Genomic DNA, 27,261 nt, shown 5'->3' with positions numbered 1-27,261 from the left:
TAGAGTTACTTCCCAAGAGTGTGAGTCTTGCATTCTAGAAATCATCTTTGTAAGAGTAATGGGATTTTGTCAGAGGATTCCTGGAGATACCTGTTTAGTTGAGGCTAAGGTGTGCCACATGAGATGAAGTACAGTGAATGGGAAGGGCATTTAGATCACCGAATTTCCACCGAATCCTCCCCCGGAATATTTTTTTTTCTTACAACTGGCAGCAAATAAGTAGCATTTAACGAAATAAAATGTAGATTTATTTTTAAAATATTAATCACATTTTCACTCCTCCCCTCACCCATCCCAGACCAATCACAGATGTCCATTTTACTAATCCCTTGTCAAATTCTTTTTCACAATGACTCACTTTGACCCAACTGTACTGAGTATCAGTGCCTTTATCTGGAATAAATGTTGAAAGAAGGCAGCTTCCAGTGGACTTCCCCAAATCTTAAGGCAGCAAGGAAGGCCCCCCCAAACCCATAAGGAATGAGTATGCTTCTGGCAAATCCAAGGGATTTTTCTGTACCTCACATGTTCAGGAGGCCCAAGAGCTCCCTGCAGAAGAAGGAACAGAATTAGAGGTCAAACCAATTACTGCTATACTCCAGTAGATAACTGTAGTCCAGACTTAGTAAAGTGCCTGTGCACACACTCCAAATTCTGACAATTTTCTTCTTTTTTCAAATTGACCATGAGCATTGATTGATTTGACGGCTTGCATTTTTTAAAGATTTATTTATTTGAGAGAGAGAGAGAGTGTGTGCATGAATGGAGGAGGGGCAGAGAGAGAGAAGCGTCAAGCAGACTCCCACTGAGTATGGCTCCATCCCAGGACCCGGGAGATCATGACCCGAACCGAAACCAAAAGTCGGCCGCTTAACTGACTGAACCACCCAGGTGCCCTGACTGCTTACATTTTTTAAAGTCTGGCTAAAGGAAGTATAATATACACATAATAAAATTCACCCTTTTCTGACAGACCTATACAGTTGTGTAACCACCACTGTAAGCCATAGAACACTTCCACCAGAGTCCTCAAAGAGGACACTATAAAAACATGATGAAGGACATGCTCTGTGACATTCCTAGAGTAAATACAACAAACAATTCTATGCGGCTTCTTACGTACACAGAGGGTTCTATTTTAAATAAATCACATCATTTTACCCCCTGCTTATAATTTTCATATGGCTTCTGGTGCTCTGGATTAGCAGTTCTTACCTGGCGTGTATGGATAGAAATCTGGAGGTTCATGAGTTTGGATGGCAAACATCAGTCTATTTTCACAGACTTGTAATTGAAACTTAGAATTTCTTTCAATTAGGAATAAAGGCAACAAACCATGACCCACACATTTTTGTCACGTTACAGTTGTTACAATTACCTCAAACTATTGCTTATGCTAAGCACAATTTTGAAATCGCATTCGTCAGACTTGCTGCTAGATCTTATTTAATGCCAATAACAAAGAAGCACTTACATCACTATGTCACAAAGTTGCTTTCAATATTTTGATATCTGCATTTCAGTGTAGTTGGTTTTCTATTTAATCTCATGTATTTTATTTTATTCAACTAAAAGCATTACTCTTTGGAGTTAATAGGTTTCATCAGATTGACAAAGGGGCCCATGGCACAAAATTTAAGAATCCTAGCACTGGATGATGACCATAATTCTCAACAGATCTTTCTGAAGTCATACATTATTTAGTCCCTTCCTAGTCTTCAACTCATATCTCATCATCTCCCCCAACAATGGCTTTTCACCCTGCAAAACATACACACACAAGACTGAACTACTTTCAGTTTCTTTGATGGCCCGGGTTCCCTCCCCCTTCCCTCCACTGCATCCTCTCAATTCTCCAACCCCATCCCATCCACCCTGCCACCTGGATAACGTTCACACATCCTTCAGGTTCTAGAAAACCTTCTGCCGCCCCCCCACCCCGTGCACACCTGTATGACTCAGGTCACTTCACACCTCCTCCAGATGCTCTAGATGCCCCAGCACCATTCCTACCACCTTTGTTGTAAAGGAATATCAGCTGTCTTCTTCATTAGACTCTAAGAGAGCTCTGTACGTACAGGGACCAAGAAGACTTCGTTCAGAGTTCTAGCCCTAAAATCTAGCACAGTCTGCCCCTTAGTAATTTAATATTTGAGCACATAGAAGACAGTAATTAGTTCCTTTCTGCCTGCAAGACTAAGCTAGAATTCTCTTTACAATCCTCCAAATTCTAAAATTATGGAATAGTCACTAATATTACATGCAAATTGATTAACCCAAACATGCCCGTTACTGCTTCCCTCTACTTCACCCTACTCATAATTTCCAGACTCTGTAGAAATGCTCTGGATTAGATTGTCTGATTGTTAGCTCATTCTAACTTCTCTTTTATTTAGATATCTTCTATGTGCCCAACATCCCAAACATCTGCCCGTGCACAGATAAACCAAGTGCTCTTGAAATTTCCCTTTGCCTTTATTAAACTCACCGCCTTTATACTCCTACCCCGGGTAAAAGCCCTACACAACACTCTCTTACATGAGGCTTGAAAGTCATTCACTTAGATGCTTCACAGAACGCTGCTAATGGGAAGAAGCCTGGAAGCTGTCTAGACAGGGTGGAGATGGGGGAGAAGTTGGAAAGGGTGCGGAGGAGGGTGCTCTCATTCAAATCCTTTGGGGAATTTTTCAGAATACACATGCTCTTTATTCTCCTCCCCTCAATTCTAGCTCAATAGGTCTAGAGCCAGTGTTGAGGTCTGAATGGTTGAATTCACCTGTGATTCCTGATTCCAGCATTGGTCAATGGTGTGATGTGCTCATTAAAAAAATATTGAGATTGTGTATCAGGGACAGCCTTTCTCAACTCGGGTTTCCCATCTGAACCATAAGACACAGTGATTTGCTTGACTATTTTCTTAGTTGTCCCAAGGATGGTACCTAGTGCCATTCTAGGTATATAAGAGAGACAGTAATTCATACAGATGCCTCAGGGCACTAGCCTAATTCTTTCATGTCACAGCACAAAGTCCCTCCTGTTGTGAGAAGAGATGAAAACAGACAAATAATAAATGACAACTTTAATAAGTACTATGAAGACTATATAGAGTAGCGGGAAGAAGTGGTCAGTGAAGGTCTCTCTGGAGAGATATTTGATCTGAGGCCTAAAGAATGAGAAGGAGTAAGTCCATGGACACAGCCAGGAACACAGCATACTAAAAGAACAGTACATACATGAGACCCCGGCCGACAGAATCTTGAGTCCTTGAGGAACAGGAGGAAGCCACAGGGAGGGGAACATGGTGAGGCATGGAGGGACTGAGACAACATGGGTAGGAGAGAGGGGCAAGACCAGATCATGTAGGACTCTATAGGGAAAGCTGAAGGCTCTGGATTTTATTGCAAGTGCTATAGGAAAGAGTGGTGTCATTATTTTTGTTCCTTCATTATCTAAGTTTTCATTTGTTTTAAGTAAATATGAAACAAGGTTTCTATGGGAGAACTCTCCTTTCCTTCAATTTCACACTAACTTCATTAGTGTGCAACCTGAGCAGTTGCCCAGGGCCAGCACTCACAAGGACTCCATGCTTGGTTTAACGCTCTACTATTGCCTTCTTGAAATTCTTATAAGTTTTGAATAAGGGACTCCATATTTTCATTTTGCACTGGGCCCTGCAAATTATAGAGCCTGTCCTGTCCTTCAAACAGGGGGAAATAAACATCCATTTGCATTGTGGAAATTATGTAAAGAGCACTTGCTGGGGTGTTTGTAGCAGCCACGGGGATGGGCGCTCACTCTCACCTGAGACTGGAGGCTGTGGTATAGTAAGATGGATCCCTTCACACACTGGAAGTCCTAGGTTGGTGACTATGTCACCCTAAGTAGCTAGTATCCTTCGCTAGTGATGGAGCTGACCCCAAGAAACTCAGTCTGTGCCTCCCGGTTTCGTTCAGTAAGTCAGATAGCAGCCAGGACCCAAACTATTTCTCCTGGGCCTGTCAAACCTCTGAAATCATGGTGCAGTGACAAAACTATTCTCCTCCATTATTCTCCTCCCCAACTCCCTCTGCTATAATCGCCCTATGGGAGAAAGCAGGGGGCAAGAAGATCCCAGGAGGAAAAGAAGAGACCTTTTTGCAGATATAGCAGAAGGATTCCTGAAGAACCAGCCAGCCCTCCACCTTCACCTTCACACCAGCTGGGGGAGGGTCAGAGCTTGAAAGACAGAAGGATCTGAGTTAGCATGCGTACAGATTGTAGGATGGAGAAGAGGGAGGGAAAAGGGTGGCCTCCAGGCCAAGAGAAGGAAGAAAAGGTGGGAGTGGGATGGTTAAGGTTTCCAGCACCTTAAGGAGTTAGAAAACATTCCCCTCCCTCCTTCCAAAGTTAATGGGCACCCGCCTCCCCGCCTTTCATCTTGTCCTGGGCCACTACTCTCAGACTTAGCCAGCTAGAAGGACGCAGAGCAGGTGTCCACCGTCCCCGGGTAGCGTGCGCATCCTGCCTCCCGGCTCCAACCCCCCCACCCCATCCCCGGGAGGCTTGCGGGGCGGGCGCCGCTGAGCTGGCGGCTAGTCAGTGGGAAAATCCCCGGGCCCGCGCCTGCGTACTGCTCCCCGAGTCAACTTACTTTCGCTTTTCGGTTTCCTCCCAATTCTGCTCCTTCTCGCTCCAGGGCCGTTTCCCCGAAAGCACGTGGGACGGCTCTTCCGAGCATTCGCGTCCCTCCCGCCGCACGCCGGCGGGGCTGCTTTGGAACCGTTTCAAAACAGCCGACGACCTGCGCCTCCCAGCGTTCCGCATCCTGGGCCGGCAGGGGCTGCTGTGCAGAAAGCACGGGACTTCCAACAGGTCTTCGCAAGGGTGTTTGGACTCTGAATTGAAGTGTGCTCAGTATAGACATTTGTGAAAAAAAAGAAAAAAAATTATATAGCAACCCACCACCCTGAAACTTTAACATTTTCAAATATTTTCCCTCCGTCCCTCCCTCTTTCCCTTTTTGAGTGTTCCATGTATTTACATTTCTATATATTCTTACAGTAATAGGATAATGTTTTCTTTCCTGCATTTTAATTTAATTTTATACGTGGATATTTTCCAATAACTAGTCTTCGAAAGCATAACGTTCATATTCTAGGCATATGAATATAAAAAATCCAGAGAACTACAGAGAATTTTAGAAATCCTTAATTTTAATCCCGTCGTATTAACAGATAGCAAACATGGCTTACACTGATTAGGTGTAATTCCTACTATTGGATATAAGTTACCAACATTGCTACAATATTGGAAAAATTTGTAGCTGCCATTTTGAAACAGACCAAGGCCATCAAGACAGAACACAGAGGGAGTAAGTTTTTCCTGGGTGTGTGCCTAAGAACACAGCAGAGTGTACTGCGGGGGACTGAGAGACCCCAAGGAAAATATTCGTGGTGGGGGCAGGGCAATGGTACTGCACCACGCGAGAAATTCCATTTTACAATTCAGTAGCAGGACGCTTTGCTTTCCTCCATGAGGTCTGCGTCAGTGATCTGTTGCTACACAATAAACCAAACTCTCCTCAAAATTCAGTGGGGATAAAACAACAAGCATTTATCATTGCCTGTGAGTCTATGGTAGACTGAGCAGTTCTGCTCATCTGGGTCAGGTCTCTGATCTTGCTGTCTCACAGGTCTGAGGCCTAAGCCCTGAGAGCGGCACTATTCAGTTGTGTTCTGTGTGTTGTCTTATGCTGCGGCAGGCTAGGCTGACTTGCCTCGGAGGCAGGGCAGGGTTTGTGGAGGGGAGTATTACAAGGCCCCTTGAGGCCTAGGCTCAGAATGGCAGGACATCACATCTGCTGCATAATGTTGGTCAAAGCAAGTCTCAAGCCAGCCCAGATTGAAGGGGTGGGAAAATAGTCCCCACCTGTTGCTAAAAGGAGCTACAGAGTCACATTGCAAAAGTGAGTAAATAAAAGGAAGGAATAATGTGGCCGTTGTTAAAAACAATCTACTAGGAGATCCCGATTTCTTCTAATGAGAATTATAGAACTGATAATATCTATCTTTTTGCCTTGGTTTGTAAGCTGCGTTATATTCTTCATATGTATATTTGTAGCTATTGTATATATAATTAAATAAATACAAGCGAGTGGAAATCAAAGAAAGGATGAATGAAGAATAGGAATGATACTGTCTTCTCAATGACTTCTCCAAAATAAATAAATAAATAAATAAATTTGCTTCAAATAGGAGATGTGGGATGGCTTCTAAGAATCTTTCCACTATAACATCATGTGTATTTATGAGTTACTCCAGTGCTCTTAATCACTCACCATAAAATGTGGTTTCTAGACTCCTCACCATCCTTGACTCTCCTTTAAATAAACACCAGATGGGGGGTGCCAAGTAGTAAGTTTCATCTTACCTGCCATTTCTAATTGATTGCTAGTGAGTTACCAGATACAGTGTTGAAAAGTATTCCCAAGCTGGGCACTGGCAGCAAAGAGTACCCTGTCATTCGTTGCCTTTTAAAAACAAAAACAAAAACAAAAAACCCAAATACAGGTCTTTGCATTTACTGTGTTAAGTTTTATCTAGTTGGTTTCAGCACAGCAACATTCTATATACTAACATACTTTAGACTTTTGATTCTGTCATCTGTGAATTGGTCAGCTATTTCAGCAGGGGGGAAAAAACAATCTCAGGGCCTTCCAACATTGACCACAAACAAACACCTCTTACTCATGGGTGTGTGGGTAGGCTGCAGCAGTTCTGCCCCGGGTGGTAGGTTTGGAGGGGGGGCTCCACATGTCTCTGCCTCTAGGACTCAGGCTGGAGGAGCCGGGGCTGCTTGAGTCTGCCATCTCCTAGTGTGGAGAAGGAACACATGAGGACAAGTGGATCATACAGAACGTTCAAAGTCTCAGGTTGGTTATACCTGAGTGTACCTCATGTCTGTTCTATTCCATGTTGAGCCAGAGTGAACCAGGGCAAGGAGTGGGAAGGGAAAGAAACAAATGGAAAAATAATACAATCTATCAAACATGGTATCAGCTATTTTTTCCGGATTTGTGTCTTTTGCCATGCTGACATTGTTTGTATAGAGACACAGGTCCCTCGGCTGGCTGTTCTAAGGGGGGCTTCACACGGTTGGGCTTTTCACTTCTGGATCTCTTTTGTTCAGTTTTGGTTTTTTATTGGGTTGCTTTTTCAGCAGTCAGTATGTTAGTCACACTTATAAAATACATAAGCTTGCCCTCCTGGAACTTAGAATCTCGGAGGGAATAGGCTTAGACACTTCACAAACCATCATATAGGGAGTGTGTGGTGCTTGTTGACATAAATGGAGACACTCGTGCATCATATTATTTCAGAGACAAGATTAATCACCACAGGATGAGGTGGTTCCAGAAGGAGAATATAGAATTTGGACTTAGTTTTACAAGTTGGGTCAAGATTTGATAAGTAAAGTGAGTAAGGGGCAGGACATGCCATTTAGTATGTGCAGTACTTGCCAATGGTATGAGCGAAGGGACAGAAACAGGAGAATTAAAAGCCTGGGGATGGGAGCGGAATTAAAGATAGCGTTTAGTTGGGTAATGGGACAATGGGAGACAAGGCTGGGAAGAAAGGTGATGACATTCTGTGGAGGATCCAGACTAGCAGACAGAGTTTGTTTTTGTCATAAATGCAATGAGCGTTGTCAAGGCTCTTGAGCAGGGACTGAGTGTATCAATGTGGTTAAAGTTTTAGAGAAATTAATTTGGCAAATACAGTGGAGAGGAAAGGGATGGAAGAAGGCAGTCTATCTGGTCTCTGTTGTAGCATTCCAGTTCTGAAGTGATGAGAGCTACAGTAGAGTATGGTCAATGATGGTAAAATGAAGGAGGATAAAGACAGGGAAGGAGGCATCCATGGAACTTGATAACAAGTTCTGACTCTTCTTAGAGTCAGATTTTCTCAAACATTGTCTGGGCCCTTAATGCAGGTGAGTGGGAGGGGAAAGGTATTTTATAGTGGCCTGGTATCTCTTCTTACAGAAGGCAGCTACTTTGGTACCAAGGGTCATTCCTATCACAGATCAGTACTGGCTTTGTAAGGGTGAATATGTGAGAAGAAGGAGCGTATAGATGTGGGAAGAGAAAATTGTAATAGAAACACATATAAGCATATCTGTGGGAAATTATTTAGATCCCTTTCCTACCGAAGTTTGCCTTATTATTCAAGGCTTGATTCAAGTTCCATCTACTTGAAGGAGCCAATTTATCTTACGGGCAGACATTCCAATAAGATCGAATCTAGGCTGGCCTCTGGGATGTCTACCTGGGGGAGTGCCACTTAAGCTGAGTTTTTAGCTAAGACATAAAAGATGAGTTAGCCAGAAAAGAGGTTGGGGAAAGGGGATGTTGCTCCAAGGGGCTTTCCAAATGGAGAACTGCTGGTAAGAAGGTCCTGAGTTTGGGGAAAGAGCTTGGCATATTCAAAAACCAAAAATGCTGAAGTATGGAAAGGAAAGAGTGGCACAAGATAGGATTAGAGAAAGAGATAGGGGAACCAAGGCTTTGTAAGCTATATTAAGAAATCTGAATTCTGTAAAAGCCATCATGGGATTTTCAAGTTGGCAAACACATGATCTGCTTTGAAATTAAAAAAAAAAAATCACTCAAACTGTTGCATGGAGAATGGATTAAAAGGGAATTAAAGGCAGGGTACCTGGCTGCCTCAGTTGGTAGGGCATGCAACTCTTGATCTCAGGACTGTGAGTTCAAGCCCCACTTTGGGTGTAGAGATTAGTTAAAAAAATAAACTTTTTTTAAAAGGGGGCAATGAAGAGCTTAAGTGAGGCAGCCATTTGGGACTCTACTGCAATAATCCAAATGAGAAAAAAGTGGGGATGGTATAAGAGATGGAGAGAAGTTGATGAGACTTGAGGAATATTTAGCAAGAAGAATCAACAAGGCTTGAGGACCAGATGTGGGGGTTGAGGGAGAAGGCAATATCAAAAATGACTCCTAGCTCTCTGACATATGCCAATTCTAGGGAAAAAGGGCAGGTTTGAGGAGGAAGATGATGAGTTCGTTCTGAATGGAACTAGTTTGCAGAACTTATCAGACATCCAAGTGGAATGTCAAGTGACGACTATACACTTGCAGGTGTACAACATAGAGGAGAGGTGTGGACAGGATCCACAGGTGTGGACAGGACACACGTGTAGAAGCCCTTCACATCTAGAAAGAAACTGAAGCTCTGGGTGAGGTCATCACAGGACAGCGTGAGAAATGTGGGTAAAACTGACCAACATCTGGACGCTGACAACCTTTAACGTTGAACAGTTTGGTCGTGGAGTGAAGCAGAGATAAAGAAAGAGTGCCGTAGAGGTGGGAAGAAACAAGCAGGATGTTGTTTCATGGACAAGGAAGAAGTATTGAGAAAGGGAGGTGTCAACTGTGCCAAACGTTTCTGAGTGGTCAAGTAAGGTGAGCGCAGAAAAAACGGTCCCCTGGGTTTAGCAACAAGCAGATGAGCTGCTGAATTTAGCTTAGAGTTTAATGCCCACCTCTGTCTTCTGCCTTGGGTTCACAGATAGGGGTTTAATGCAAGGTTCTCCAAGTTTGGGCCTCTGCAAACACAGACTTCCTTTTAGTTGTTGTCTATGTCTAGAGGTAACCGCCAACCGACCAAGTTGCAACACAGAGCCGAGCTTCATGTCACCCCCCGCGGGGCCCTGCTCAAAGCCCAAGGAAGGACTCAGCGGGTTGGCAGTGCAGCGTGCCCCCGGAGGGGGGGAGGCAGCGGCCCTGCGGAACAGCCACGTCCGATTGGCCGCGCGCGGCAGCCGCCCGGTGATTGGCGGAGGCGGAAGGAGGCGGGGCGCCGGGAGCTGTCTTTTCTCCCAGCTGGTACTTTCGTTTTTCTGCACAGAGTCTGCGGAAGGTTCCGCCGCACCGGGGACGACGTCCGTCAGGCCCCAGACCCAGCAGAGGCCGACCGGGTGCGGGAACCCGGGAAAGGCAGCACCGCTGCGCCTCCGCACGCCGCTGTCCGACCCCGCGCGCAGAGTGAGTGGGCCTGAGTTTCCGGGTGCCGGTGGTGTGGGGTGTGCCAGGACCGCGCCGTCGGGGCCTGGCGAGGGCGGGCTTTGCAGGCGAATCGGTCATCCTGGAAAGAATGCGTCCCGAATACTCTCAGTGTCCTTCTTGGTGATGACTCGATTGCCCCTGCTCTAGCAGTAAAGAAGTCTTGTGAAATAGAATTTTCGCCCATAAAACACTACGTCTCCCCTTTTACCCCCCACTTTTCCTTCCTTCCCACCCACTTTCACCACAGTCACCTTTTCTTCTTTTCACAGAAAAGTTTTCATTTGCTTTGTGCCATCCTTGGAGAGCTGTCTAGGTTAGACGCTCACACCCTGTGCATGCAAACTCAGCAGTCTTGGCACCTCACGTGTATAGCTGCGGCTTGGGTTGGATCCTTAGCCCCTCGGTGGGACACAAGGTGACAGGTCAGTACTTGTTCATGAAAACGAATGAATGAGTGCATAATTTTGGAATCTTAATTCTGCATCTATGTTTAAAGATGAAGGAGCTTGATGTCTTCCTGGAATATAAAAGTTCCTGCAAACCCCCAAATGCTATTAGTCTTTTAAAAAAAAATTGTGACTAATACTGAGGAGTTTGGGTGATGTGTGTGTGTGTGTGTGTGTGTGTGTGTGTGTGTTTGACTGTGCTTTGAGTGTTGTAGGTATAGGTTGGAGAGGTTATTTTGTTATTTTTATGGGACAGAAATAAGACTTGAGCCTCCAGCACAATCCAGTATGCAACTGCTGCTTAATGAGGATGCAGAACCCAAACTTGGTGGAGCACAAAGGGTTTGCCCTTTACTTTCTAATTCAATATGAAATATACTAGATTTCAATTCAAAAACTTAACTGAGTACATACTATGTGCAGGACACTGTGTAATATACCGAAGATGTTTTGTTTTGTTCTGTTTAAAAAAAAAAAAGAAGACATGGTCCTGGCAGCTCTGAAACTTACATCCTGCAGGGGAGAAATCCTAGAGCTTTATAAGGAACTGATGCTGTCATAGAGGTACAGAATGCCGTGAGGCACAAGTCAAAGAAAGCTTAATTGTCTCTGGGTAAGTGCTAGACAGCTTTATGGAAGAAGGGCATTTGTATCTACCTTTGAATTACGGTAGGATTTAGAGGGGTGGAAATTCGTAGGGAGGCTGTTTTCAAGGGTGAGTGATAGCTGGAGCGGAGCAGAAATGTTGGGCATGGCCAAGACACTGTAGGTAATTTGGTGACTGGTTTGCTTTGTTAATGGATGAAGATAGGGTCAGGGTGCAAAGAACCTAGGAATGGGCAAACTGTAGCAATTTTGGGCAAGACAGTGATGTGGTCCAACTGCGTACAGCAGGAGGCTAGACTGGGAAGTAGTGTTGGAAGCAGAGGCAGGAGGTCTTGGGACTGCAGGAAGGAGTCCGCATAACATTGGAATTTGAGCCCGGTGATTGGGGGATTATCATGTCCCTCCTTGCGTTGGTTACGGGTTTTGTGAGAAGATGATATGGATTCTGGATTTGTTAGCATGAATTTATTAATCGCCTGCTCCGTGCTCTGTACTAGTTCATCCAGTCTTAACAACCACACTGTTGATAGGGAAGTGAGTTGCCTGAGGTCCTGCATCTAATAAGAGGTGTCATACCCCCTCTGGCTGACCCCCTGGCCAGCATATTTGCTTTAGGCACATCCTTATTAAACACCTACCAGGGTGGGGAGAGAGCCACAGATTTGGAGTCACCCACCCAGGTAAAATAATTTGAAGTGCAAAATCAAATTCCTATAGAAGGTGTGCCAAAGGGTGGGTTTGTGTCCATTTCTACTGGTATTTGTGAGCTTCAGCAGCTTGACTCCAAATTCCTGGAGCAGGTTCACCAGCTCTATGATGACAGTTTTCCCATGGATGTAGGTAACTAGCTTTATAGTCCCACTATATCCTTGCTTTTCTTTGGAAGGAAATTCGTGAAGTAGACATGACTTCATGCCTGCACGTACATGCTTGACCGCAAGCATGCATAGCTTTTCCATACCCTGCTTGAAAATCCAGACCCCTTCCTCAGAGGCCTGGTAGGACAAGATTCCCATATACCCACTCTGCATATTGTTGGCTGTGCACTGGTGTAAATCTTAAGTTATGCTGTGGTAATGGGAGGCTCTTCATTTTCCTCATAGATGTTAGGACTTCCTTAAATCAGGGTTTTGTTTTCATTTCCTTAGAACTGCTATGTAAAAATTGACTTACAGTTATCCAAAGAGGTAGCATTATTTTATCTTTTGAAATTATATTTAACAATGTTGTTTCAATCTTTATTTTTTTTTTTAAGAAAGAAAGAAAAAGGAATGCTTTTTCTTTTTTTTTTTTTCTTGTGTATTTCTTGTTGATTTCTTGACTTTAAATTGTTTTTTATTAACATATAATGTATTTTTTGTTTCAGGGGTACGTTGTTTCAATCTTTAAATTATTACTGAGATTTAAGAGTTTTTGTACTAGTTTTATTGTTCATAGTAGGCCAAGAAGAAAATCTGTTTTAAAAAGTATAGGACAAAAATAATTCATTTTAGCATATGAATCACAAAATGTAAAATACCAGTTTAAAATTCTTTGAGTTAAATCACAAATGTACTGTATTTCTTTTTTTTTTTTTTTTAAGATTTATTTACTGGGGCGCCTGGGTGGCTCAGTGGTTCAGTGTCTGCCTTCGGCTCAGGGCATGATCCCAGGGTCCCGGGATCGGGCCCCGCCTTGGGCTCCCTGCTCGGCAGGGAAGCCTGCTTCTCCCTCTCCCACTCCCCCTGCTTGTGTTCCCTCTCTCGCTGTCTCTCTCTGTGAAATAAATAAATAAAATCTTAAAAAAAAAAAAAAAAAGATTATTTATTTTAGAGTGAGAGGACCTGAGAGCAGTGGGAGGGTTAGCAGGAGAGGGAGAGACTCTCAAGCAGGCTCCCCACTGAGCTCAGAGTCCAATGTGGGGCTCAACCTCATGACCCTGAGATCATGACCTGAGCAAAAATCAAGAGTCAGACGCCCAACCTACTGAGCCGCCCAGGCACCCCAAAAGTACTGTATTTCTAAGAGAGCAACTTTTGGAGGGTTCTTGGGATTTGTCTGAAAGCAAATCTAATGACGTAATGTTTTCCATTTTTTATTCGATAAAAGTGCAGATTCATCTCAAAGTCATATTATGTGCCTGGCACTGTTCTGGAGATACAGCCGTGAACAGTCTGCCCACCCTCCAAATTCTTCCCTTCACGTGGGGAAAACAGACAGTAATCAAAATAAAAGAAAATATATGGTGGGTTAGCCGGTGGTAAGTGCTATGGAGGAGAACACATCAGGGGGTAGGGATAGTGTTTTATGAGGTGAGAAGTGATGTCAGTTTAAGTAAGGTGTCCAAAAAGGCTTCCCTGATATGTTGTTGACATTTGAGCAAAAGGCCTGAAGATGTGTTTTCTGGAGAAGAGAAAAAAACAAAACAAAACAAAACCTTAATAAAAACACAGACTTCCGAATATAAATACCATTTAAATAATATATTTCAGAGACAAATTATGTTTTAGATTAAGTAAGATATTTAAAAGAAGCATAATGCTAGATATGCCTTCTTTGTAACTGTGGTCTTCCATTCCTGACCTTGGTTTTGTGCTCTGTTTCCTTGTAGGATGTCCCAGTGGTATGAGCTTCAGCAGCTTGACTCCAAATTCCTGGAGCAGGTTCACCAGCTCTATGATGACAGTTTTCCCATGGAAATCAGACAGTACCTGGCACAGTGGCTAGAAAAACAAGACTGGTAAGGGAAGCTCACTTGAAGATCTTCTATGCTTTTAAAGTGATTAAGTGACTTGGAGCCACATTGGCTAAGAGATGAATCTCACTGTAGCCATTTGGATTATCTGTTGCAAAAGAATGTGTTGGTCTGAAAACTGGTGTTTTATCTCTACAAAGCTAACTGTGTTAGTCATTAAGTACTTTTATGTAGTTTTACCCATTTAATTATGATGTAGACTCCTAAATGCTTTGGACAAGTTAGGTAATGCTGGCGCCAATTATTTTCCACATTAGGATCCAGGTTAGAGAAGGAAGTAAGTTAAAAGAAGTAATGATAGCCGAATTATGGTAAAACGTTGATTAGAAATAGGAAGAAGGTAATAAAATTAGGGGGATATCTCTAAAAACTGATATGTATTCTACTTTAAAATTTACTATTTGCTGATTGCAAAAATTTTAAATGACATACAAAGTAAAGGTCCCTATTTTTTTCCCCTCCAGAGATAATTACCATTTACAGTTTCATGCAGAATCTGAGTTCTGGAATTTTTCATGATTATACAAACTGCTGTTAAAAGCTAAGTCAGTCTGAAAAGAAGAAAAAAAACCTAAGAGAACGCTTAAAATTTGGTTTCTTAAATAGTTTTCATTAGGAAAGCGATGTTTATTTTGTCTGTTTAAAGTAGTATCTAAAATAAAATGTATAAGGGGCGCCTGGGTGGCTCAGATGGTGGGGCATCTGCCTTCGGCTCAGGTCATGATCTCAGGGTCGTGGGATCGAGCCCCGCATCGCAGGGAGCCTGCTTCTCCCTCTCCCTCTACTGTTCCCCCTGCTTGTGCTCTCTCGCTCTCTCTGTCAAATAAATGGATAAAATCTTTAAAAAAATAAATGAATAAAATAAAATGTGTAAATTTTAAATCTCCCAGGGAGCATGCTGCTAATGACGTTTCATTTGCCACCATCCGTTTTCATGACCTCCTGTCACAGCTGGATGATCAGTATAGTCGTTTTTCTTTGGAGAATAATTTTTTGTTGCAGCATAACATAAGGAAAAGCAAACGTAATCTTCAGGTATGACCTGGTTTTTGCATTTTAGTCAAAATGTTCCCAAGCCTATATAAGAGTATTTTTTTCATTGAGCAAATACTATTGAGTTGAGCGTGCATTCTTTGGTATTTTTAAAAGTTTCAGAGATGGCAAATAAACTCTTTGTATAGCTAATATTTTATAGCATGAGCAAAGTAAAATATCAATTTATTTTGTAAACACATAAAGAATTCTCAGATTTAAGTGTATCACCTGTTAGGTGTCAGTAATTCTGAGAGAAATGTGATGCTATCACCTTGTCTTACTAACAGTTGTCGAAATTGAAACCCAAGGAAAAGGGTTACATTTTAAAAGCCGTGAGCTGTATTAACATGTAGAAACTCAAAGGAACATTAGTGATGAGTCCAGTCTAAGCCCTTGGTATACAGATGAAGAATAAATCCGGAAAGGTTTGATGTCCCTGAGGCCTGATACAGTCAGTGAATTGGAACTAGGCTCCACCTTTCCTTGCTTTTGGAGGAGTTGCCCTCCCATGGAAGAGAAAGTCAGAAGGAGTCAGGCAGGAGAGAATGGGCTACAGAGTTTCGGGAGTTTTTGAAAAGTACTCCCTTCAGCCTGGTTACCATATTTACCTGTGTAGTAACAGAACTTTTCTGTCTCCATGGAGGTGAGAGCGATCATTTTCTTGTTTCATACAACACAACCAAACTGTTCAACTTAGGTAGTTAGAAGCTTTTTCTTCCTTTGTGAACATATCTATGATTTTATAATACCAGTGACAGGGGAAGTCAGATGAAATACAGGAATTTGCTCTCCTACAGACTTTGCTTGAACATACCTGTTACAGAGGGCTGCGATTGCCAGTATTTTGACCCTGCTTTGACAAGGAAATAGAAAAACCGAAAATATCTTTGATCTAATTCAAAACAGAGACCAACAGATAAATTAATTGAGAAAGATCATAGGTAGTTTCTGTATCATTTGCATTGTCTCAGGATCCTAATGGAACATAAACGGCTTCAAGAACAACAGAAATTAAAGTAAAACTATTAGAGGAACCGTGTATGAAGATACGTGGTTTTTTAATCAAGAAATAATTTAGGTACCTGCACTTATTGGAAAGCTTTTGTCATAACTTATTAAAAGAATATTTTGATTTTACCAAAAATAGCTTGTATAGAATTTAATTAATACAAGGTGAGGCTTTTCAGTGGATAGGAAGAAATACAATTTATAATATACAATGGCTTAATCATTCTGAAATTTGTATTTATTTTAACAACCCACATCTAGGATAACTTTCAGGAAGACCCAATACAGATGTCTATGATCATCTGTAACTGTCTGAAGGAGGAAAGGAAGATCCTGGAAAATGCCCAGAGATTCAATCAGGTACTTTTTTTCTAATGGAAAACTGAAGATCATAGTAAAATAAAAATTCATTCATTTATCCAACTAATATTAACAACATCCTGTGCAAGGCAGCAGTGAATAGCCCTCTGATTTTATAGCCCCAGGAAATGGCAAAAATCAGATATGGAGATTTTGTAGACCCAGGCTTTAAGAAAGGACTATAATCTAATGGAAATCATTCTGATGATGGAGAGAGTTAATATGTAAACAAAATATTTTCAGATAGTGATGATTCCTATGCAGATACCAAAGCAGGATACTGTGATACAGTAACGGAGTATCGGGGATGGGGCTATGTCTTTAGATCAGGGTGAGGAACCTTCTCTGAGGCATGGGGCAGGGAAGGAACCAGGCAGGCCGAGGGAGAGGAAGTGGAAATGTACTCAGGAAAGGTGCAGTTGGTAGAGGTAAGAAGAAGTAGGCAGATTATGTTTGGGACATGGTACCAATGGGGCTTATATTGAAGGATCAGATGTGGGAGTGAGGGAAAGTGAAAAACGAGAGATGACTTGATGGTTTGCAACTTGAATCACTTGGAGATACTGTCCATCGAGCTGGGGAGGAAAGAAAAGACAGGAGGAGGGCTTTTGCAAGACATAGTACATTTTAGAGGGAAGAACAAGTTGATGGGAAAATCAAGACCTTTGTTTTGAGTAGGATCAAGTTACCTCTTAAATATATAAGACATCCAAACAGGGCATGAGTCAGATTTGTTTTAGCACCAAGATTTCTGATCATGGTTTTACTAATACTCATACAAACCTTCCTGGCGATCAGGGTTCAGATTTTTCAAATTGCCATGGCATCTGTTTACTCCCTTTTTGAGTGATGGGGTGCTGGGAACCACCCAGAAGGCAGTGAGACTATAGTTATGAAACCCCTGTGTGGGTTGTTCAGCTAAGACCCTTCCAATATGAGGGGGAGAATGCCAGAGTGTTAGAATTTAAGTAGCAGGGGTGAATGCCATTCTCTGTGCACTTTCTGGGCATTTGATCCAGTCCTTGTGAATCTGCTGCTTCCCTGGGCATTTAGTTCCTAGCACACGGGAAGCACCTTGCTGCACTAAGCATTTAGAGAGACGCATTATTTGTTCTCAACTCAAGCTAGTTCATCTGGTACCTGGCCTAGTGAACAGAAGTGCATATCAGTGCTGGCTGCCTGGTCTCCTCTGCAGGAGGTATGCTTGTCTTCAACATGCATTCTGCACCTGGGAGATTTTCAGCAGGACATTTTGATTGTGTGGGATTTTCATCTTAACAACACTATGCAGTGGGCTGGCCACGCCTGTATCTCAACCTGGAGAGGACCGCCAAGAGCAGAGACGGGCAGAAGAACAAACTGTGCACCTTGGCACCCAAGCATTTCTCTCCTCACATTTGGCCCTGATGCCCAGAGTTGGCATTGGGAGGCAGAGTAGGGGAATTCTCCTCTCCCAGATCAGCCTACTCTCCTGAGTATGCTTTGGGTCTTGAAGGCTTGCCAGCATTTTTCTCCCCTTTAAAAAATGTAGGTAATCTGGAGAGAGGATCATTTTAAGCCTCTCAGAAGACACCTGAGTTATCAGTGAACACCTGTAAGGAGGTTTAGTTGATTGTCCAGCTAAGAACAAGAGAAGCAAGACCTTCTTCACCAATACAGTTAGACAAGAGAGAAGCATGAGAGGCATAGGAATCAAAGGCAACATCATAGAGATATCGGCTCTCCCTGAGATATTCATAATTTTAACATGATCCCAATAGAAGTAACAAGTTTCTTTCTGAAGCTGTGAAAGTCATCAGGAAAATAAATGTGCAAGAATAGCAAAGAAACTCGTGAAAAAGCACAGCAATAAGATGGGCCCCACCCTATTAGATATATCCCAAACCCTCCACGGTCAAACGCTGTTCAGGGTTCGGGTTTAGGAAGAGAAAGACCCATGGGAAATCAGAGAAAATCTAGAACTTAAACCCAGGTATGTAAGGAACTTTGTGTGATAAAAGCGGCAAGTCAAATCTCTGGGGAAAACATGAACTTTTCACTAAATGTTGAGACAAGTGGACAGCCAGTTGGAAAAAAGTTAAAATGGTACCCACACTTCTTCACAGTAAACACAAGAATAAACTTCAAGTGGATTAGAGATCTAAAGGTAGAAAAAAAGAAAAAAAAAAGAAACCACCTAAGTGCTAGGTTAAAAATGGGTGAACTCCTCTCTAATCTCTCAATACGGAAAGGCTTTCTAATAGGGAAAATCCAGATATAAAAGAAGAAAATACCGGTAAGTTTGAATATGTAAAAATACCCACATAGAATCTGTGCTTGTAGGACTCCGTAAGAAAGGTCAATGGGCACAGTTTTTGCCATGGGAGGGGCTTTAAATCTAAACAAAATAGCATTTTCTAGAATCTAATCCATGTGAAAACAGTCTCATGTTTACCACTCTACCACCTGGGTCTAGGACGTTGTCTGACCTTGACTTAATACCTAGTAAGTCATGCTATGTGAATAAACCATGGAACACCTTAAATAAGGAACAAACACAGAGAGGCTGCTACATCTGAGTCTTCAGAAAGGATGAGGACTGCATATTCTGTGTCTGGGTTGAGAGTCATTATTACTTTCGAGTAGCACATATTCATTGAAGTCCTTAACGGCAGTGCTGTCCAATTCCGATAGGCCTCTGGATCGCCTGGGATCTTGTCAAAATGGGGCTTCTGCTTCAGTAATCAGATTAGGCACTGAGACTCTGCATTTCCGGCAAGCTCCCAGGTGGTGAGGTGCTGCTGGTCTGGGGACCACACCGGGAATCGCACGGCTTTACGACAAGTAAATACAGGGTTAATAGGAATAATCTTGTCTACAAAATTTGAGAAACCCTGAAGTAAACTTCTTATGTGGTACCACGCAACTGTATGAATTAATGGAAAATTCCAGAAATATTCTGTTTATAGTAGGCACGAACTGAGCCTAGTCTTTCTGTAGCCTTTTTAATAGTTTGCCAGCATTTTCCAGAGCCTCGAGAACCGAGCTATTTCTTGTCAACACTCATGTGGGAAGCTTGTAGGAAGTTTTAGAAGGTCTGGGAGGTAGGTGGTGCACAGGGTATGGACTCGACTTTGGAGAGTAACCATCCAGTAACTCTGCCAGAGGAAATCATAGTTGTTAACCCCTGCCCCTCCCATTCCAGGCGCAGTCGGGGAATATTCAGAGCACGGTGATGTTAGACAAACAGAAGGAGCTTGACAGCAAAGTCAGAAACGTGAAGGATAAAGTTATGGTGAGTACTGAGTCAATATATATGTTTAGCCTCTAACTTTTTTTGTAAGACGGAAAGGGTTTCAATGGCTCAAGCGTAAAGGTGGTTAACTGATTTCAGCTTTTAAGTAGTTGAGAAGAAGAGTTTTGCTGAAATTCCAAACCATACGTAAACAAATTAGTTAAACCAACGAGCAGATAGACCTTTATGGCCCCTGTTACAGCTTCAAACATTGAGCTTATCTCTTTCTTCCTTGCCAAGATTGTGCAGTAACTGTTGACTTTGCCCCATCACCCAATAAACTAGATGTTGCGACTCAAAATAGTCTTTGATGTCTGTGCTTCTCAAATTGGGGTGTTCCTGGGTTACACAGAGCCCCAGGACAAACATGGCCCATCTTTCTCAAGCACCTGTTTTATTCTTTTTTTTTTTTTTTTTTTTTAAGATTTTATTTATTTATTTGAGAGAGAGAGAATGAGAGAGAGCACATGAGAGGGGGGAGGGTCAGAGGGAGAAGCAGACTCCCTGCCGAGCAGGGAGCCCGATGCGGGACTCGATCCAGGGACTCCAGGATCATGACCTGAGCCGAAGGCAGTCGCTTAACCAACTGAGCCACCCAGGCGCCCCAAGCACCTGTTTTATTCTAAGACTGGGAAGGGGAACATTAAAGTAGAAATCAAGTGAGCCCTGTCTGAAAATAACCATCTTTTCCTCTTAAAAAAATTATTATATACTTATTAAGGAAATAGAGATTATTATGTATGTGATTAGAATTTTGCAGATGGAATCCATCTTTGAGGAAGCAGGATTGTTACCCTGGTTTTCTGAGTCCTATAGAAACAATAATCTATTTCCCAAAGTCTTTGGAAGCTGATCAGTGGGAAAACCTGTTTATGTCTTTATTTGTAGTGTATAGAGCATGAAATCAAGACCCTAGAAGATTTACAAGATGAGTATGATTTTAAGTGCAAAACCTTGCAGAACAGAGGTAAGAATTAACGTTTAAAGCAGTGCCCATTGGCTGTCCTTTTTTCTGTTGACACTAGATGAAGAAGGCAAGTATGTCTTCATATTTGCCAAATGCTTTATGGCTCTGAATTGATAGTCTTGGCTTCTTGATGATGCAAGCCAGGGTCTTAACCTCTGTACTGTTGACATTTTGAGCCAGATAATTTTTTGTTGTGAGGGGCTGTCCTGTGCCTTATAGGATGTTTAGCAGCATCCCTGACTTTTAGCCACCAGATGGCAGTAGAACTATTCCCTCATCCCCAGCGGTGACAGACAAAACTGTCTCCAGACACAGGGCTGGGGTGGGGGGGTAGGACGCGGCGGTGGCCAGTATCACCCCCCTGTCGACCACCACTGGTTATGTGTTACTCACTTTACTTGCTGTACCTAGCCCACTGACTGACACAGACCGGCAGGTGTGTGGAGTTTCCCTGCTTGAGGCCCCTGCAAACGTCTCCGCTCCATATGATTGCTGTAACCCGAGTGATCACTTGGAGGATACCAAGGTTAATCTGGAGAGATTATTAGGATAATTTAGGGAATAGTATGAGAGAAAGGGACCCCAACTACTCCTTCCTAATTGTGTACTTTTCTTACAAAGCTGCACATACACTTTGTATAAATTTTTTACCTGGGATTTTGAATTTTGTCACTTATATTCATTCAGGTAATATTCTGACAATGATTTAAGAGCCAGATGGTACTGTTTCCAGTTCACATGGGTCATTGAAAACAAGTACTTTGTTTCAGTTTATCCAGTTTTTAAACTTAAGACATTATTTTTTGTTTTGTTCAGTAAAAATTAAAGACCAAACTTTGATCTGTCACCAGATAGCATTTGGATTATATTTCTTCTAAGTGTATGTGAATCTTGGATTCAGTTGGTTTTGGTTTTTTTTACATTTATATTTTTCTGCCATCTCTCCCAATTCACAGAGCATGAAACCAATGGCGTGGCAAAGAATGATCAGAAACAAGAACAGATGTTAATCCAGAAGATGTATTTAATGCTTGACAATAAGAGAAAGGTAGTGATTCACTTTCCAGAATAACGTGTTGCTTTTATCACAGACTATAAATAATGGACTTGAAGTTTAGGATAGAGGAAAAATTATTTTTATAACCACTTGGCTTAGAGCCCCAGTTGAGATATTTGCTTTGCTTTAAAAAAATATATTTTTAAATTCAGTGATTAAAGATGAATTGACTTCACTTTGTCTCTTCCTCTCCCTTTAGGAAGTAGTTCACAAAATAATAGAGTTGTTGAATGTCACAGAACTTACCCAGAAAGCCCTGATTAATGATGAGCTGGTGGAATGGAAGCGGAGACAGCAGAGTGCCTGTATTGGGGGGCCCCCCAATGCTTGTCTTGATCAGCTGCAGAACTGGTAAGATTCTCCAAATCTGACTGGCCGACCCCATGAACTCATGAAGTGCACATTCGAGTTGTTGTTAGTTGAAAGGACCCCATCCAAACTTTGGATTGGACTTTAATGTAGTCCAGCCTCTTCTTGCTCTGGAAACACTTGAAAAGCACATGTTTTTCATGCCTGTGGCCAAGTTCAGCCAGGTTCTGCTTGGTTTGGAGCACTCCTCTCCCTACTGTGCCTGTCCCGTGGGATGCGTCATTTGTGCCAAAACACTGGTGACATAGTCGTCACATAACACATTTAACAGCGTGAACCCTAATGTTTTATTAAAAACAAAATAGCATGAGACAGTTTCCAGGCTTCCATGGAATAATAGTTTGGACCATTCATTCACTCATCCATCTAGTGAACCCTTATTAAATGCTGTATGCCAGGCACCGGGCTAGGACCTGGGAACACAGGATGGGTGATTCTTGGTCCTCACCAGCAAGGAGCTCTCCGTGTGGAGGCGGAAGGTAGATGCCCTCATTCTGTGTGGTAAAAGGTTGCCAGTGCTCTAATGAAGGGCTGCCCAGAGTTCTGTGGGGGACGAGGGAAAGAGTTACCAGGAGAGGTTTCTGAGAGGAAGTCATCTTGCACTGACTTGAGACTGAAGAGGAGTCCTTCCTGGAGACCAGGGAGGATACCAGCAGGGACAGAGGAGAGGAGAGGCTGGGCGTGAGAGGGGGCCTGCAGTACCCCATACTGTATGGCTGCAGAAGGGGGTGCCCGCAAGGGCAGGAAGAAGGGTGGAGGTGGCGGGAAGCTGGAGCCTGGTTGAGGAGGCTCTCACATGGTGCGAGGAACGGGACTTTATCCAGTGGGTGCCGATGAGCCAGGCGGGCTTTTTATTTAAGTGGAGGCTCACTTCTCAGGTTTTTTTTTTTTGCTTAGGTCACTCTGGCAGCGATCTGGAGGATAGACTAGAGACAGAAAGGCCAGCTGGGTGACTGTGAGCATACTAGTGTCGTCCGGGGGAGGGCCGACAGACCAGAGTGGATGGCAGAGGTGGATCAGAGTGGAGGTGAGGGGATGGTAGCCTGGAAGAGTTCCCAAGCGCCCAAGGACCAGAGATCTCAGGAGGTTCTCTGAATTGCTATTCTTAAAAATATTCACAATTAATACTTAGCCATTCATTTTTATTCTGTGAATCGTCTGCTCGTATTCCAAGTTTCTTGTTGGTTAGAGCAGAGCTTCCCAGCCCAGTGTGCCCCCATGGGCCTTGAGAGGCCCTGACCCCCCCCCAAGCCCTCCCGCTGCCTAGGCAGGCCCTGGGCTGTCTGGAGCCCCCTCATGGTCATTTAGGCCACAGCGAGCCTCTTCCAGAGCCACAAATGCCATCCGGGGGCCCCCCACTGTGCTGTCCACAGATTGTCTTGTTCAAGTGTGTGCCATGCCCTGAACAAAGTTGGGAAGCACTGGCTTAGGATACCTTTGGAGCTCGCCCACCTGCCATCAGCCTGCCTCTCCTTTCACGGCCAAGGGCTGCGCCTTGGGTGCTTTGAACTGGATTCGGGAAATGAAACCATGAAGCAAGGGAGATGTGTTTCATTGGAAGAAGGTTTTCCTCTGTCACTACTCCAGGGAGTTAAGCCACAGTCCCACAGCCTGACTTGGCGCAGAGGCCCTTTACTGGCAGGAAGGAGGAACCTGAAAGCAATCGCTAATTTCCTCCTTGGTTTATATTTTGAGCATCTAGACTGAGCGTCTTGCCGCCTTCTTTCGGTTCAGTAAAACGGTAACCTTTGTTCTCTCTTCTCCTACCTGGGGCCTGTCATTCCCTCACCGTGTGGCTTCCGCAGCTTGCAAGCTGCTCTCTTGCTCCTCTGTGTCCTGATACAGCACCTGCCTGGGCTCCTCGCTGCCTCCGGCATCACCCCTGACGGCGTTTCCTTTGCTGTGTCCCCTGCCTCTGCCTTCCTCTTTGCCCGGTCCCTTTAAATCCCAGTCGTCATGCAGGTCAGTAGAAATCACGGATCCCCAGCAGGCCCCATCTCCGTAGGTCTGGGCTGTAATCTGTTGGTTTCTTCTCCCCAGATAACACTCTTTAACGGCAAGGTGAACCTTGTTCTCTGTGTAGAGTGTGGCCGCACAGATAAGGGCAGGTGTTGCCTGGGGAGACCACCTGTGGGTTTCCGCGATTCCCTGTAACCCAGGCAGCTTTGAGACTGCTTCTGATCGAGGCCCCTGTGTCTTGTACCTTCCCAGGTTCACCATAGTTGCAGAGAGTCTGCAGCAGGTTCGTCAGCAGCTTAAAAAGCTCGAGGAATTGGAACAGAAATACACCTATGAACACGACCCTATCACAAAAAACAAGCAAGGGCTATGGGACCGCACTTTCAACCTTTTCCAGCAGCTCATTCAGAGGTAACTTGAGGGAGACTCATTTGCATCTTCTGCAACTGTTTTACCCAGGTGAAAATTTCATGGTGATTCAGATCGTTTAAAAGTTTAATAGGTTATGGACATGTTTTCAGGGCAGCCACCTCTTCCTAAATTCCTTGTCCCTACCATTGGCTCTTCATTCTTGGGGCCACCTAGCCTGATAACTTGTCCATTTTACTCCTCCTTCGCCTGGGGCCAGTATGTGCGGAGACCTGTCAAGTCTGTCCTGGTGCTGTTTGTCCCCTCCTTCCCACTCCAAGGCCTCATCATCCTCCTTCAGGCTCTCAGATCCTCTTGCTGAACTCGTGCATAGTCGCCTCCCAAGTGGTTCCCTCCTCAGCTCCTGCCTCCCTAGTCCCTGTGACGCTGTGCTTCCCGGAGCAGAGTCCAGCCTGGCTCTTTGTCACCAGCTTGCCCAGGTGGAGCCCCTCAGCTGGACACTTGTGCCCCACCTCCCCAGCCTGGCCCCAGCTGGCTGCTCCAGGGTGAGCTTCCACACACGCCTCATTTCCAGGCAGACCGCGTCCGCACCGAATCCAGTCACTTCACCCTGCCTCTCCTTGGTCCCCCGCCCCACAGCCGCCTTCTTTGAACCTCATCTCGACATTGTTTCCTCTTGAAAGTTTCAGCTTATATCTTGTCATGAAATCTTCCCAGAGTTCCCAAACATGTTACCTCCCTTCTAGATCCTCATGGCTCAGTTTTTATTCTTCTCCCATTCTGGATTCATTATGTAGTTGTGTATGTATTTCTGTCGTCTGTGACATAAATTGGAAGTTCTTGGAAGACAGAGATGTGCCTTTGTCATCTTTTTTCCCCCACAAGGACCTGGCGCAGTGCCTTGTCCATGGGCAGGTGTTCCAAATATGCTTAGTAGATAAATAAATGGCGCTGGGTAGAAGAATAGGGTTTATATTGCAATTTTTTTTTGTGCTAACGTGACATAATAAAAAAATATCTTTGGTTCCCTGTGGCTAATGTCCAAACAGGGATACCTCAGTGCTGTATTTGAAATAGTCAAGGATACTTATTTACTTGGGTTTTGGAATGCAAATGTGATCCTTTTTTAAATGAAAATTCATAGTTGGAAATGTTTATTAGATAATAAGTATTACTAAACAATTTTACTAGAAGGACAGTTTTCCAAAGGGTCCCGAAATATCCATGTCAAATTATGGTAGTAAGCAATGTGTTACATGGTTCGTTTTCAACTGTAGTGAAATTTCTTTTTATTTTTTGTTTTTGGTTATTTTTATTTTTAAGTTGAGATATGAGTGGCATACAACATTACATTAGGTTCAGGTGTACAACATAACGATTTGATATTTGTATATGTTGCAAAGTGATTGCCACAGTTAAATCCAGCTAGGAAATCTGGTTCTTCATGCAAATTCGTAAATGAACATAACCCAACTCAAGGTTTTCATTGTCGAAGGTGCCACGGGTCACCACAACTACTCTGATCTCACGTTGAGTGAAATGTGGTGTGGAGATTTCTGTGCTGACTAGCAAACCTCACTTTATTCGCAACTTGTTCGAATCTTCCAAACCGAGTTTTAGCTTGTGCCCTCGAACCCCCTCTCCTGTTTCAGGAAGACAGTTTGTACTGCCTCAGCCTTAATGGAAATGCTAATCTGCACTTTGCTTGGAATTTATAGCTCATTTGTGGTGGAAAGACAACCTTGCATGCCAACTCATCCTCAGAGGCCGCTGGTCTTGAAGACTGGGGTCCAGTTCACCGTGAAGTTGAGGTAACCAAGCAAAGATGGAAACGCTGCGCCTTGTGCCATGAAGTTAGCACCCCTCACTTCCTTCACAACAGTCACAGAGGGTGCTTTAGAGGAACAGTTTTGCAGTAGGCATTTCAGTGTGAATTCTTATTCGGAATATCTTATTTAGAATATTAAAAGAAATAGGAATATATCGTGTATTTATGTATACACACGCACACGCGATCCTCCCCCTGTAAATGTAAAGCACATTCACTGTAAAAAGGAATGCAAAAAGGCAGAACTGCCCCTAGTAGACGTGAAAGTTCCCAGCAGTCGTGTGCCTTCCTGAGTAGAAGCTTGTAACCTGGGCTTTACGTAGCCCCGAGACCATGTGCAGTGTGTGAACATGGACTCATGACACGTCTCTTTTTCTGGTGAATGGGTTCATAGCTTTCATCAGTGTTTCAAAGTTGTCCGTGATCTAAATATCTGTAGACCACTGTGGTAAATAGCCTAGTGTCAGTCCTCCCTCGCAGAATTCTGTCCATGTCTACACAAATACAGAAAGTTGCGTGTGTGTGTATATATATACATATATTTTCATACATAGATACATATGCACACACATACATAATATCATGTACAGGATTTTATTTTTAAAAAACTAGGGTTCTGGCCTGTTTTTCTCCTTGATCATAAATTGCAGAAGTGTTTCCACATGAGAACATAGGGCTGTCCTTTATTGAATGGCAAATTTCTTTAGCTGTTCTGCTGATGAGCACCTGGACTTGCCTTCAGAGTTGGCCTTAGTCCTTTCTCCTGGGGTGCTGCTGAGTTAGGTCCCGGCTGAGGCCCCCTGGCTGCTGGTGTTACGGCACCACACCCACGCACCCGCAGGGACCGGGAACTCACAGCTGGAAGGGGCATGAGAAGCCCGGTCCCAGCCACCTGCCCCATTAAGCGGAGCAGACCAGCGAGGGGCTCCTGCCCGAGGTCTCCCGCTCATCAGGGAAGATACACACACGTCTTAGTCCAGCATTCCTTCCTTCCATCTTTCCATACCACCCTGGAATGACTATAGATGTTAACCTCTTTTTCCTGATTATGGGTCAGAGTTCTTAGTTTTTCCCAACGGAACAAACATTAGATAAAAGTTTTAATAAAAAATATACATTTGCTATTTTTTGCCCATAGAACTGTCCCAAAGTAGAAATTTTGATAAAACCCAGTGTTGGCCAGGCT

At 43.6% G+C, this 27,261-nt stretch overlaps 1 protein-coding gene and 1 long non-coding RNA gene across 6 annotated transcripts in view; one reads left to right on the top strand and one right to left on the bottom strand.

The window, feature by feature from the left end:
• The window catches only part of LOC118518612 (uncharacterized), a 74,283-nt gene extending 69,349 nt beyond the window's left edge, over positions 1 to 4,934 (bottom strand). The window contains exon 1 of the long non-coding RNA XR_013447300.1: positions 4,631 to 4,934. This is a non-coding gene — a long non-coding RNA (uncharacterized LOC118518612). The remainder of the gene's footprint in view (positions 1 to 4,630) is intronic.
• Positions 4,935 to 9,882: 4,948 nt separating this feature from the next.
• Positions 9,883 to 27,261, top strand: part of STAT1 (signal transducer and activator of transcription 1) — a 42,729-nt gene continuing 25,350 nt past the window's right edge. For 4 of the 5 annotated variants that reach the window (XR_013447283.1, XR_013447282.1, XR_013447281.1 and 1 more), the window contains exons 1-11: positions 9,884 to 10,042; positions 10,333 to 10,485; positions 13,706 to 13,834; positions 14,740 to 14,884; positions 16,154 to 16,252; positions 19,437 to 19,526; positions 20,415 to 20,493; positions 21,450 to 21,541; positions 21,750 to 21,901; positions 24,131 to 24,289; positions 25,966 to 26,058. Coding sequence is in view for 2 of the 5 variants with exons in the window: in XM_036065516.2 (XP_035921409.1) it covers positions 13,707 to 13,834; positions 14,740 to 14,884; positions 16,154 to 16,252; positions 19,437 to 19,526; positions 20,415 to 20,493; positions 21,450 to 21,541; positions 21,750 to 21,901; positions 24,131 to 24,289; positions 25,966 to 26,058 (1,037 nt within the window). In the remaining 3 variants the exon portion in view is untranslated. Of the gene's footprint in view, positions 10,043 to 10,332; positions 10,486 to 13,705; positions 13,835 to 14,739; positions 14,885 to 16,153; positions 16,253 to 19,436; positions 19,527 to 20,414; positions 20,494 to 21,449; positions 21,542 to 21,749; positions 21,902 to 24,130; positions 24,290 to 25,965; positions 26,059 to 27,261 lie in introns of all 5 variants that reach the window. The other variant, XM_078071117.1, reaches the window with a different exon arrangement.

The sequence above is a fragment of the Halichoerus grypus genome, chromosome 4 (genome assembly GCF_964656455.1).
Source record: "Halichoerus grypus chromosome 4, mHalGry1.hap1.1, whole genome shotgun sequence".
NCBI classification, from domain to species: Eukaryota; Metazoa; Chordata; class Mammalia; order Carnivora; family Phocidae; genus Halichoerus; species Halichoerus grypus.
The sequence above is the reverse complement of the archived record's forward strand: the minus strand, read 5'-3'. Positions and strand labels throughout refer to the sequence as shown.